The sequence below is a fragment of the Triticum aestivum genome, chromosome 5D, assembly GCF_018294505.1.
Source record: "Triticum aestivum cultivar Chinese Spring chromosome 5D, IWGSC CS RefSeq v2.1, whole genome shotgun sequence".
Lineage (NCBI taxonomy): Eukaryota > Viridiplantae > Streptophyta > Magnoliopsida > Poales > Poaceae > Triticum > Triticum aestivum.
This window is the reverse complement of record NC_057808.1, coordinates 364,604,139-364,618,074: the sequence shown is the minus strand read 5'-3', so window position 1 is coordinate 364,618,074 and position 13,936 is coordinate 364,604,139. Positions and strand designations below refer to the sequence as shown.

General features: G+C 44.5%; 2 protein-coding genes and 1 long non-coding RNA gene across 4 annotated transcripts; all 3 read right to left on the bottom strand.

The window, feature by feature from the left end:
- Positions 1 to 1,422: 1,422 nt before the first annotated feature.
- Positions 1,423 to 7,123, bottom strand: LOC123121791 (uncharacterized). Of its 2 annotated transcripts, XR_006459853.1 has the most exons (6): positions 6,716 to 7,123; positions 6,531 to 6,625; positions 3,225 to 3,431; positions 2,409 to 2,684; positions 2,266 to 2,324; positions 1,423 to 1,971 (listed from the first exon to the last, which is right to left on the bottom strand). It is a non-coding gene; the product is annotated as an uncharacterized lncRNA (long non-coding RNA). The 2 variants fall into 2 exon arrangements; XR_006459852.1 differs by having other exon boundaries at positions 2,409 to 3,431.
- A 618-nt stretch (positions 7,124 to 7,741) lies between these two features.
- On the bottom strand, positions 7,742 to 10,090 carry LOC123121790 (uncharacterized). The gene is made up of 6 exons (XM_044541844.1): positions 9,852 to 10,090; positions 9,683 to 9,742; positions 9,483 to 9,596; positions 9,294 to 9,364; positions 8,696 to 8,889; positions 7,742 to 8,108 (listed from the first exon to the last, which is right to left on the bottom strand). The coding sequence occupies exons 1-6, from the start codon at positions 10,034 to 10,036 to the stop codon at positions 7,995 to 7,997; spliced, it is 738 nt and encodes a 245-aa protein (XP_044397779.1). The 5' UTR covers positions 10,037 to 10,090; the 3' UTR covers positions 7,742 to 7,994.
- Positions 10,091 to 11,458: 1,368 nt separating this feature from the next.
- LOC123124944 (uncharacterized) lies at positions 11,459 to 13,913 on the bottom strand. The gene is made up of 3 exons (XM_044545492.1): positions 12,441 to 13,913; positions 12,149 to 12,355; positions 11,459 to 11,742 (listed from the first exon to the last, which is right to left on the bottom strand). The coding sequence occupies exons 1-2, from the start codon at positions 13,577 to 13,579 to the stop codon at positions 12,175 to 12,177; spliced, it is 1,320 nt and encodes a 439-aa protein (XP_044401427.1). The 5' UTR covers positions 13,580 to 13,913; the 3' UTR covers positions 11,459 to 11,742; positions 12,149 to 12,174.
- Positions 13,914 to 13,936: the final 23 nt, after the last annotated feature.

Genomic DNA, 13,936 nt, shown 5'->3' with positions numbered 1-13,936 from the left:
GACGAGAACGTTTGACTCTCGGATGTAATTACACCCGAATTTAAAAAAATAGTTGTTTGTAAGAAAATCGAAAAACTCTGAAACTTTTTTGCGAACAAAGTACATTTGTTGTTGCACTCGTATAAAATCTTTCGCAAAGAAATGACTTCCATGTTGTTGTGGATGAAAAAACAAATTTGTCACTATACACGAGGTACTGTTCATGCTATTGTCAGAGAATATTTGTCATTTTTGTCAAAGAGTATTTCATTACAGAATATTTTTGTACAACAGAAACGACAACTCAAGTTTTTTTTAAATGATTGACTTTTCTGAATTGTTTAAAAATAAAATCAGGTATCAGGTATAGTTACCACCATGTTCCAAAGGGTATTTTCCCGTGCCCAATCACTATTTTCAAAATCTTGTACTTCCACAAATTATACACTTTTAACAATTCTTTTGATCTCTTTTTTTGGTGTTTAGTCAGTTGAGCATTCCCTCTTTTCATATTTTATTGTTCAATTTAGTAGTCGTTTTCATCAGCAACCCTTGCTCTAGTGTTATTGTCAGTTCAAAGTCCGTCGTCTCACCTTTCAAAAGTCCGTCATCTCACCAGACCATTGCGGACCCCTTTTTTCAACCGTTATTAGACTGCGACAAACATAACATTTCTCTAACAAGAAAAGAGTATTGGAAAATTAATAATGCCTCCGTTCGAAACTACGAGGTGTAATTTGCCATATAATTAATCAAATAATGTGCACGAGTAGTTTATATTACATAATATAGACATAGCTACTTCCTCCGTTCCTAAGTATAAGTCTTTTTAGAGATTTTAGTAAGGACTACGTAAGGATGTATATAGACATATTTTAAAGTATACATTCACTCATTTTGCTCCGTGTAGTCTGCATTGGAATCTCTAAAAAGACTTATATTTAGAAACGGAGGGAGTAGATTTCTATTCAAGCTCGCTTTCATATGATTATGTTTTGTAACCACCGACTAATTGTTTTAAGAAAAATTATAGGCAAAGTATAAATTTAGAAAAGCTAAGTACTCCCTCCGTTCCTAAATATAAGTCTTTTTAGACATTTCAAATGGGCTACAACATACGGATGTATGTAAACATGTTTTAGAGTGTAGATTCACTTATTTTGCTCCTCACTTGTTGGAATCTCTAGAAAAACTTATATTTAGGAACGGAGGGAGTACAACTTGTATTTTGAAAATGGGGGGAGTACAGTATATCCACGCAAATCAAACTTAGTACCCCCCCCCCCCTTCATGGTACACTTCATAAGCACCAATCAGATGTATGTCACACCTTCATCATAATTTATGAAATTTTGATCATAAATTACATGCATGATCCATAGTTATTAACTTACATATAAAATGAGTAAATTTTACCAAAAAGTTTGAAGTCACAAAATACTATTAACAGTTAAATCATATCGAAATAAATGCCTGCTCTATCACAAAAAATTCAAAATAACAAATAATAAGATACTTTAACATTGTTATCTATCTTGCTACTGCTGCTCATCTCACTCGAAAAGAGTATTCACAAATGATAATACTTCTGCTCATATCTCTTCTAAGCAACATGATCAATATTGTAATCAATGAGACATCCTTGGTGCTCAAAATGTGAAGTTCTCCTAATACTTCACTCCTTGTTTGCTTTAATGATTGGCACATAATCAAATCAAGGACTGCCAATCTCTTGGGCATATATCAGATCAAACAAGAGGGCATTCTACACAATTGTTTCCCTCTTACTGAAACTGAAGGTAATGGCCTTCGAGTGCTTTTTTGCACACTTTGTCTGCTACCAACATGTGCCTACAGTGGAAACATATTTGGGCCCCTTGTCTAGCTTGCAGCACCCGTTCCGCACCACCCACTTCGGCTTCTTCGGCTGCGAGGCTACTGGAAATATCTCGAGGAACGCCCGCACCTGGCTCCTTCAGTTCAATGGTAGTACTGTTTTTCATGAAAATACTTGTATTAAGATTGAGTTAATGCTGATCTTTGTTTGGCTTTGTGCTATTTTTTTGTCGAACCTTCATCCATAGCACAAGAAAGGTTGTAATTCTTAGCTAATGCCCTTCTCTAACTGAAAAGCTATGTATAAAATTGACTGGTCCTAAGGTACTCCTGTTATCATTCATCCCATCAAAACACGACTAAATTGCTCCAGCTAGTTTTATGATAATTACACATGAATAAGAAGGTGTAAATGTAATAAAATGGTATGAGCATAGATGGTATATATACCTCGTTGTGGTCATCGTCCTTCTTGAGGCGAGTGGATCCCATCCTTAGATTATGTCCATCTTCGATTAGTAGAGAAGCAATATCAATATCTCAATAAGCTTTTAGAATCTTTCAGACTTGATATTCAGTTAAGAGTGGCGTACATGGCTGAGACGACAACATGGGCGGCGTTCATCTCACCGTTTACTACATTACTTGAGCATTAGAGAAGCACTATCAATAGTCTCGATAAGCTTTTTCTGGATATTTTATACATAATAGTTCACAAAGAAGGGCATGGCCAAGGTGACATCACAGTCGGGTACATGTCCCTGACTATTACCACACTCCAGCTTTGTTTGTTTCTCTGACCATCAATGCCACATGAAGATAACCACAAGTGTCACATCTTCACTGTGACCACGAGGCAGTCCAGGAGCCTAACCAAAATATCCTCAAGCATGAGTACAAGCCATGACCGCTGCACTTTCTTATACCTCGTATTATTAAAACAAGAAAATTGTAGTTTTGTGCAGCTAGGATAGATAACATTGGTACTTTAGTACTTTCCAGTTAACATGAGAACTGCACAAATATATAGAACAGAAGAACCTTTGGCAGGAACAAAATAGGATAGCGGAAAATCAGTTGATAGGCAAATATTATATAGTTAAAACATAAACAAAGGTTTGCACCCACTAAAGGAAACAGAGTAGGACGGATGCGGTAGCACCATTTGATATGGATTGCCAATAGGTGATTTCAGAGTGCTAGGATCTGAACGCCATGTATAAAACATCTTCACAAAAGAAATTTGGAATAATAATAGCTTTCAGTCTGGAAACAAAAGGATTATAACCTTCAAACTGTAGCTAATACGGTACACATCTTGCTAGCAGGAGCAGGACCAAATTTCTAGCTAATATAAAACTATGCTGTAAAACTAATGATGGAATAAAAAACAGGTGTCAGGATGGTACCTTTATGCATCTTGCTCGCAAGTTCAGGATCATACTGTAACTCTTCGCAGAGATTTTGGAGGCTTTGTTAGGAGCAACAGCCAAATCAGTACTAAAGATTTTTGCAAGCCTATTTCTATATGCTTGAGATTCGATATCTGAGATGATTGCTTGTGCTTCATGCTTCCCTGATCCAAATATATTTCTCAGATCATTCAAAGGAAAAAGCTGCAATTTTTTATCACAAAAATATTTATGTTAAGATACTAACGTATAAGAACACTTCGATGGATAGTAATATAAATTTTGGAAGACAATGCATCATGTATTTAGAGTCACACAATCAACCCATCTTATGAACTCTTAAAATAATAGGGCAACTCACAACTCATGTCCCGTTGAAAAACAGATGACAATTTGTGGTGATAGACATCTGCACTATGGTAGCAACAATCAAAAGAATCGACCAGCCCTAAGAAAACATTTTATGCAAACATTGCAGGTGCTCGTAAGAAAATGTCATTAATCTTCACATACTCATCCAATTTAAACATGAACTGCAGCTCCATCTGAATTTTATTATCTTTGTAAGAGTCAATTGCAAGAAACTACCACATTTGCGGCTAGGTTTGCAGAAAACCACCAAGTCACTAATCCGATGCAAAAAACACCGTAAAATCTCTAATCTTATTGCAAAAAGCACTGATCGGGTGATTTGGTCCCTTTGATCGCTTTCTGACAAGTGGGGCCCGGCTGTCAAGAGCTGACTTGGCAAACAAATGTCATACACACCCCTGGATCTCAAAATAAAAAGCAATCAACCCCCTTGCTCTCAATCCCCTTGCTCTCGATCCTGCCGGCTCCCGTCGCCGTCGATGTCCTGAGCCGCCGTGCCCAGATGATGGCCTCGTCTGCGCGCAGCCGCCGCGACGTCATGCTCACTAGAGAAGGGCAGCAGCGGCACCCTCAGCTCGTGGCGACGGGAGTGCTCGGCCCCGTGGCTGCTCGACGTCGTGCAAGCAGCGGCAGCAGCTCGACGCCGCTCCTCCCTGGCTCGACGCCGTGCCCAAAGCAACAACTCAGAGCAGTTGGGGACGCCGTGCAGTGCACCACCACCAGGGGCTGGGCGTGGCTCTCTTGGACGGGGGCTCCACGACGGCATCCTCCTCCTCCTCGTGGTGGACGCGCCGCCGCTCTGCGCCGCGCAGAGCCCCATCTCGCAGCCCCCGTCGCCCGGCGCGCCCACCGCGTCCCCGCTCCTCCGCCCCGACGAGGACAAGGCGCCGGAGGCGTCCCCTCCCGCACCGAGACGTCGCCGCTCCCTTCCCCCGCCGTGGCCCCCTCCTCCACGCACTCGCCGACGCCGTCTCACCCATGCACTCCGCCGCCGCGCCCGCCCCCGCCCCTACCGCCGACAAGGAAGTAGACGACGACGACGCCGATTACAGCAACAAGAAGGGCCAGGCCCCAACAGGTTAGGGCGGCGCTGACGGGTTAGGTGAGGTGGCCGGAGCCGGAGCCGGCGCCGGAGGAACATCAGTCGCGCAGGGGAGATGAGTCACGAGCGCAAGGGAGCGGGAGGGATGGGTGGGGGTTCTGATTGCTTTTCTATTTTAGATCCAGGGACGTGTATGTTAATTTTTTGCCATGTCAGCACCTTACAATTGGGCCCCACTTGTCAGAAAGCGATCAAAGGGACCAAATCACCCGATCAGTGCTTTTTGCAATAAGATTAAAGATTTTACGGTGTTTTTTGCATCGGATTAGTGACTTGGTGGTTTTCTGCAAACCTAGCCGCAAATGTGGTAGTTTCTTGCAATTGACTCTCTTTGTAAACAGGCAGTCTTCATGCCTTAAACCTGTCCTTGAATGGATAAATTGAGTATACAGGCGTTTGCTTTTTATCATTATATATCGTAATCAACAATCATCTGAACGGTAAGGGTCAATATGGATATGATGGATGACACAGTGATATGACGGAGGTATTTTTTAGCTGTATCTCCTTCGTACCCTCCCCCCTCTCAATTCGCTCTCTCAAAAGCAGGAAGCGCAACAGAACAATTCACTCTCTCAATCTCTCCCTATCCCTGTCTCTCCCATTCTCTTTTCATTCTCAGTCTCAAAATTACTCTCAATCCAACTGAATCAGCAGCCTGCTCAGTAGCCGCAACCCTCATCTGTCCCTCCTCTCTCATTTCTACCAACAACAGAACCATCCGCAATCAGTAGCCACTCTGTAACACTAACAGCAAAGTTAGCTCAGCGACAACAGCTAGCACGAGTGGATCACACCCCATCGTCTCTGCCACCGTGGGGCTTGCCACCTCTCCTCATCTTCGCTTGTCGCGTCTCCCTCACCTGTCCCGCGAAAAACTGTGTGGCAGCCCCGCTACAAGGCTTGGCACACATCCCACACCCACCAAATCGGGCGGCCATTTGCGACCTCCACTTCCTCGTGCTCCAAAAATAACATTGGGCTCCAACTGAGCTTGAAATATTTAAAAATATGCTTGATTGGCTCAAACTGGCTCTCAAAACTATTAACATCCACATGGATTGTTGACATAGAATACAACATGTGATATCAATGTTAAAAGGGATATGCACGTACATAAGGCAGAAGGTTTACCTACCATGAACTTGAGTTATATCATGCTATTGTTCACTCGTATATGAGTGCATGTTTATTGAACTGATTAGTGTTCTACTTCATAGCATAGATGTTACTTCTACTGCTTCCACGAAATGGCACGAGATGATTGTGCCATTTCTCATTACTGGAATATATGCTGACTAACTGCTAGTGAGTAAGATGTATGTAACAGGTAGCAAACCCCCTAAAATGTACATTCCTTCTTCTTTATATCATCACACTACAAAAATATCACTGCAAAAAAGTATGTGACATATGAAATCTATGTAACAAATTGGATGGCGTCCGCAACTATTCTTGTAAGTTAGCAAGAAAGTATGTGACATATCATGTTATATATTTTCTTCAAGCCCACAGAACATGTTGTATATTGCCCCAAGTCTTCCGGTAGGAATATTGCCTATCTAAAAAGTGCCGAAAACCATCTTTGTTCTGTCAAAATAACTACTAATGACATGAATCAAGAGGTCATCAAAACCATGAATGAACGTCTCCGAAAATAAATTTTCATCAGATAGTACATCAGAAAATATTGCTTCCAAGTATAGAATGTGTTCTAGGTAGCATATGATTCTTCATGTTCATTAGGATGTCACAAATCAGCGGGGAAAAAAATTGTTGGATGAGAAAGGATAATGCACATTTTTTTAAACGCTCAAAAGATATCTCACCATGTGTTGGATGCTTCAGTGCAGTGCGGAGCTTGCACACGAGGAGAACATTATCGGCGGCCGTCCTCGATCTTGCTCGGCCATATAGGACAGGTCTGAGCAGAGCAATGACAAGAGATTAGACATGTACATCACCATGGCAACACAAATCAAGAGAAGAACATGAGGCCATGGCCGGCTCGCACCTGATCTAGATGCATCCGTCCAATGCTCAATCCTCAACCGCCGGCTTCCACATGGCCCCTGCGACGCTACCGCCGCTTGGCCGCAGCCCATGTGCCCAAGCGCTTCATGAGTCGCTGCTAGTCATGGCCGAGCGCGTGGCCAAGGCCGAGGCACACCGTGCTTGGGCTGCATCGGACGACCTCGACGAAGGCGAGCGAGGCGTGGCGTCGTGTCGTGCGTGCATGGTGCCGGAATCAGCGTCGGCATTGGGCGGGGCGGGGCGGGGCGAGGCGAGGTCCTGTGGCCGCGGCGACGGGGGTGAGTGGGGGCGTGGCGGCACATGGAGGGCCGGGCCGAAGCAGAGGAGCTGCCGTAGGGAGGGCAGCAGGCAGGGAAGGAAAGAGGCGAGGATAGGGGTGCGGAGGGGGAGGACGTGCTTAGGTTTCAGCGTGGGTCTGTTTGGTTTTCTCTCCAGCGGTTTATGTATTATGTGTGTGGGGACGTGGTGGGGAGGTGTGGAGGGGTGGTGGTGGTAGTGGGAGGTAAGACGGGAAAAAACCAGACGAAAAAAAGCATGACGAAAAAAGTCCGTAAAACGGAGACTACCAACTCCTCCGTTGGGAGTAGAGATTTTCATAAAATTGGTTATTTGTTTCCTAATTAATGTGATTGAGCAATTTTTTTTAAAATCAATTATTTGTTTTCTAGTTAATGTGATTGAGCGATTTAAGGTAAGGTTAATTAATTTGGATTTAATCTTTAGAGACTGATCGTGATTGATTCTACATTATTAAATAACTTGCGCCGGCATGGAAAGTTCTGATCCATTCAGATTTCTTTCGTTGTGTGAGAGGGTGACGCGAAAATAAACCAATGAAGTGAAGGAGGGGACGAAAAAACCCAGCGAAAGTGGGAGGTGGGACGAAAAAAACCCCGAAACAAAGACTATCAACTGCTCCATTAAGAGTAGAGATGTGTGCCCTCAGTGTACTATATAGAATACACTACTAGCTAGGCACGTAACCGCAGAATGTACTGGGTGGAAATATAGTGCACGCAGATACATATCCATTCTTCAGATGCAGTGTTCTTACTATTATCAGGATTACAGGGTGCTTCAGATCCGGGCACCAAGCACACCACCACCATTTCTTACTGTAACCATGGGGTCCTTCTAGTTCGTAGGGCACAACGAACATATTCACAAGTTGGCACTTAGAAAGAAGGAAAGAAAAAACAGCAACATATGTACAACAGGGGACACTTTGGGCAGTGTTTTCCTCCAATTTATGTGAACGGTCATTTCTGGGCGTCTGATCCAGCGTGGGATGCTGGGTTTGGCTTGAACTCCTCCTCGAGATTTTCGATGACAGGCTCCACCGCGGCGTCGATCTTGTCGCTGAGCGCTTCAATCTGCAACACTTGAGGGTCAGCAGGGAAATTTCGTAATGCATGGTACTAGGGACGGTAGAGAAGAAACAGTCTTTAACAGGATGGAAGGACAGTACAATTAGATTTTAGCTGCATGACTGCAGAATATATGAAATTGTGCTATCAAAAGCGTATTTGGAGAGAAACCATAGAAACAGTCTATTTTCACTACCAAATAAAGTAATCACATGCTTTCCCCATCCCAAAGTCTTCCAATGCTTCTATTTGCAGTAGCCGCAGAACTGCAGAAATGTTATTGAATAATTCCTTTGGTTCCTTACAAGCAACAGCTAACTTAAAGCCAGGAATAGACTGAATTGCTCGGAAATTGCTATTGTATAATTTCATACATGATACTCCTATGAGTAGCTTTCACTAAAATTCAATGTTCACACATGTATACTTGTTTTTTTTTTTTTTTTGAATGTGCATTCTTGTTTATTATCCTTCAAATGTATGTATACAATGTAAGCAAGAACATCATGTATATTTATTTATTATCCTTAAAATGTGTATATAACGTAAGCAAGGACATCATCAAGTAGGAACATGAATAAGTCACCACGAACCTTCTTAATCATGACTTCAGCCTTCTGTGCATCCTTATCGACTTCCTCCGCAATGTACTCAAGCTCCTCGGCCAACTTGTGCAGGGACCCATCCTCCGGTAGGGAATTGGCCACATTAGCAGCAAACTTCTCCGTCACCTCAGAGGCCCGCTCCAAAACGTCCAAAGCAGTTTCCACGTTTTCGATCGCCTTGTCTAATATTACAAATCAATGATTTCAGCAAGAGCTTGATTTCAAATGTCAATGCCAAAAAAATCTATTCATGAACTCATGGACTTTGCAAGATTATTATCAGGACTCTGAAAGTCTGAACCTTCTGTCGACTCAAGAATATGACTTTGCAGGATTAATATCAGGTGTAATCTAGCTTAGAACCCTAGCTACTTTGCAGAATTAGTTCGATCCCAAGAACTTGTATCCAGATTGGTGAGTTGGTATCTGAAATCCATCCCTCTTTCAGTACCTATCTATATCATTCTTGTGTTGCGAATCCATGGAGGTTCTGTCAATTAATTCGTAAGCTGTCTGCGGGATTGGTAGTTGTACTGCGTGGATCAAAATCGAGACGAAATAGCAGTATTGTAGTGTATGTATGTACCTTCGATCTGCCTGGCCCTCATGTAGAACGGCACGGCCGTGTAGACGACGCCTCCGAGCACCATCTGTACCCTGAGAAAAAGAGCATGGGAGAAGGGATGATCAGCCGCGAACTCGCGATTCATCTCACAGGAGCCGTACAGATTACAGAGGTAGTACAATATGTGGCACTGAGCCCGTAAATCCCCACCAGATAGGCAACATCGGCAGCGGCGAGAAGCCGAGGCGCCGGCGGCCCGCGGCGTCGACGGCGGCCGCGGCCTGGTCCGCCGGAACCACATCAGATTTCCCGAGGAAAACCCACCTATAAACAGAGATCAACCGAACCATCTTACACAAAATCCACGGGTTGACTTGAGCCCAGCGCGCAAAATAACCGAAGAGACGTACCCGGAGTCGATATCGCTCGGATCCGCGGCAGAGTCGTCGGCAGATGGCTTCTCGCTCGTGCTGCACCGGATGAGGAACATCGCACAAATCAGGAAAAAAGGGGCACCAAATCGCATCCCCGAATCAACCTTTGACTGAGAAGAATCAGAGAGAAAGAAGGCGGCCGTACCGTGGGTCTTCCTGGGCGGGCAGGGTGGCGGCGGTAGGCGGCAGGGCGAGCGTCGCCATGGATTGGAGGATCAAGCGGGTGGACGGAGGGGAAGAAAGGAACCAGAAGACGATGGATTTGCGCGTGAGAAATGTAGTGTGGTTGGTAGCTGCTGTGCTTAATCGTGTGAGGGTCCGAGTCAGCATTAAATTGCTAGCGTGGGACCAACACAACAGTGTGAGTAGAGACGAATCTTATCTTTTTTTGACGCGAAAATAAATCTTATCTATTGTACACGTGTTGTGATTAGTCCTTATCTACTACGTACACGTGTGTTGGGATTAGTTCTACTTCTACTATACTACAGTCTCCTTTGAATCAAAGCCCTACCGGGTGGGAGCTCCTGTTTAGCTTATGCGGAGTTTCTGCAAAATAATGCAAAAGTACCCGAAAAAAACACTAAATTACCAAGAAAAATAAAATTTGTTCAAAATAATCTGAGTTGTTTGTGACAAACATTGACGACTTTTTCGACTGCATGTAAAGTTTTGTGAAGAAAAAACATTTGTAATGCTTGGGACAAAGAAAAATCTATACTTAAAAAATACTATTATTATTTAAAACATTTTAAGCACTGGCTTTTTTTTCTTGGACCTTCACGAATGTCATTCTATCATGAAAATTTATTTGCCTAAAAAACAGTTTTTTTTCTTTTTTAAAGATAGTTTTTTTGAATTTTGCTGTTCATCCCGGGTCCATATGGACCTGAGAGTTGAATTATACTTTCGGTATAACGCGCGCTTGTGCCAAGCTCAACTATCCATGTGGCTCGGATATGGCGATGTTTCTTTGCATTGTTACCTTGTTGAAGATATTGCTTGGATATGCTCTGATTAATTCTTCAGGCCGAAAAACGACGACAGTGCTTGAGCGTTGCTCCCATTATGAACGCGGTGTCGTTGAAGAACCTCGTTATCCATGTGATGTCATGAAATGGTTGTTATGGATATGGTTGTCGTTGAAGAACCTCGTTATCCATGTGATGTCATGAAATTGTTGTTATGGATATGGTTATTGTTGTAGTTTGTCGATCGCGGATCTGGCCGCTTGGGGTTTTAATTTTATTTTCTTCACCTAGACATGACTTTAGTCTTATATGACTTTACTATTTGGCGTCGTGTTTTTATGTGTGTGCGCGTGTTGATGTTGGTTGTGTGCATCTTGTCTATGCAGGGAGCGGATGCATGTTCATTGTATTTGTATATCTTGATGCTCCATTAAAAGCCAATAAAATTCACCCTTATTAGAAAAAGTATCCATATGCTGCTCTATTGAGAAAATACTAGGCATTGAAGGAAAAAAAACAGGGGGAAAGCAACTGCTCCTGGCTCCCAAAAAAACGGCTACCGGTATTTTATTTATAGATATGAAAAATATTATTAAAAACATGTTCAGATAACTATGAAGATGTATAAACTTGAAGCAAGCGTTGTCTACTGAGTTAACATGAAAACTCATGGGTAAAATTAAGGTCTCTAGAAATGACGAGAGAATCCATTTCTAAGTGTATTGTTTCTAGGACAACATCCACTCTAATGAGCACATCCAAATGTATATGATCTTTCCTTACTTGTTACTTCAAAGTATCACAACATCTATGGTCATAAACTGTGGCAACCAATCTTATCTTAATTAACAAGCTTACTCAGTTCCTGTCTTTCCAAGAAAATAGAAGTTTCAAAACATTCCAACTGCGACATACAAAGATATACTGATTTGTGCGAGGACAGGCCAGTAAGAGATCTCCTTCAATGAATTGCTAGCTACAGAGTACAAATAAGGCACCTCCAAGACTCTGTAATTAAAATAAACCTTAAAAACCAGCAAACCATCTTGGAGCTTCGGATTGAACCTGGAAAAACAGAAAAGAGTAGTATTTCGTATCAAATCCGCAGGTTATGAAATGCATACAAATTCCAAAATCATTTGTGGTTTCGCACAACAGGATTTAGGTCAAGCCTAGCATAAATTAATTACTCATGAAATAGCCCAGTAGGTTCTCCTGTTTGCCGAACTCTGAAGCTTCTTATAAGCTCTTCAAGTCAAGTTGATTTAGAGATGCGTAAGTAGAAATGTAAAAACATTATATGATAGATTTCTTCTACACAAAGGGGACGGTACGTATAGACATATAGAAGAGCTAAGGCAAGTGTGCAATGACAAACGGCATGGATAGAAGTGGTGAAAGAACCGATAGGTACTAGTGTGTGGAGAAATGAATTTCAAGATCCTAATGGGCGGTCGGTGTTTACCCTTACCTCTTGCCATGGTTCTCTCAGCGGTGCTAAGCACAGAGGGGCTGGTTCTTCTTCACAACAGCACGAACACGCTTGGTCTTAGCCTTTTTGCCAACGTCCCCTATATACGGGAACCTGATATCAGATTCGTGTGCGTGTATTTTCTCTCGCAGATCACTCAGATATGAAGGAATGGCAGCATATTCATGAAGCATCAGCCCCCTTGTCCTACAGCAAGAAAGAAAGATAACATTAGGCAATCATGTTGCACAGTGGTTGGGACAGTGGAAGTTAGGGTACCGGTGATGCTTACCATTGAAGATTATGACAGTATGTCATAAGATGATCTGGGAGCGTGAAAGGCCGCACGGATGGACGAACCATCTCATTCGAATAATGCACCCTCGTGTACATCGTTGTCTGCTCGGAAGAACCACCGCCCAGAGAATGCAACACAACGGGATCCTTGTTTGATACATATGAGTAAACGGAGTTGCGGCTGATGCAAGGGAGGTTCGTGGCGGAGATCGACAGGCAGCGGTCTTTCCCTAGGAACACGGCCTCGTCGCCAAGGCCGTTCACCGGAATGAGCTCCCCGCCATGCAGGTTCACCTGAAACAGCGTGACGGTGAAGTGTCGCCACCACTCCATCTCAGGGCGAATGGCATGGCCCCTTCGATGATGCTGCACGGCCAGCAGCATGCGCCCGCCGGACTCCACGAGGAAGTAGGAGGATCTGAATATGTGGACCAACTCGTGCGGGACATGAGCGACGACTGCCCCGCATGGATTTGGCGGGTAGAGCTGAACGAGCTGCTCTGACGCCGGTGTGGTGCCGTACAGCCGGCCTTGGAAGGGCAGGGTGTTGTGGAGCGTGATGTCTCGATGGTTCACCGCCCAGCTAGGGCGGCCTTGGCGCGCACTCATAACCATCTTTGCGCTGGTTAACCATGCCACGACGGCGATCGATGTGTCGGCGCGGCAGACAGCGGCGCCCATCGACAGCAGCGAGGTGAAGTTGTTGATCTCAGTGTGGAATATGGTGGCAAGGGGAGGGAGCTCGACAGTGACGCGCGTGAAGGGGTGGAGCACGCGCACCACGGAGCTGTCCTTGTCCAGCGTGACGATGAGGCCGTCAGTGACGCCGACAATCTTTTGGCGGTGGAGCTCCGGCAGGCGGACGGCGAGGCGCTGGCCGGTGGATGTGTGGAAGAAGGTGATCTTGCACGCGGCTGTCACCGGCACCCCGTCGACGTCGCAGAGCGCGACCCATCCGCGCGGGCTGAAGCGCCTGTCCAACAGGGTCGCGTCTCGTGGGCTGGCCGTTGACGATCGCCACGGCGAGCACACGGCGCGGAATCTGATGTATTCTGTCACGTCCTCTGCGAGCAGCCGCAGGGAGATGAGGTCGGCGATGTCCCCGGGGAGGGACGCCCAGCCGCTCGTCGTCATGGAGGTCAGCGGTCAGCCGTCGCTTGCGGCTGCCGGCGGGAAGCATGCGGAAGGATCCCCTTTTACGGTTATCTCCTAAGCGCGCCATTGATATCGCCAGTGGGAAGAATTGGCGCCGAGATATAAGGAGGCGGACACAAACAGAGGAGAGAGGACCTTATTTATTGTCCCGCTCCAGGTGATTCCACTTCTTCAATCGTATATATGGCGCTACGAAATCGGAATCTGTGTTCGTTTCTGGCCCCAACTCGGATACTTCAATGGAAGAGGCAAGTCTGAACAGGAACGAGATAAGCGGCAATTTGTGGATTCGAAGAAGGCTTTCTTTCCCGGATATCAGCTTCTTCAGTGGAAAGA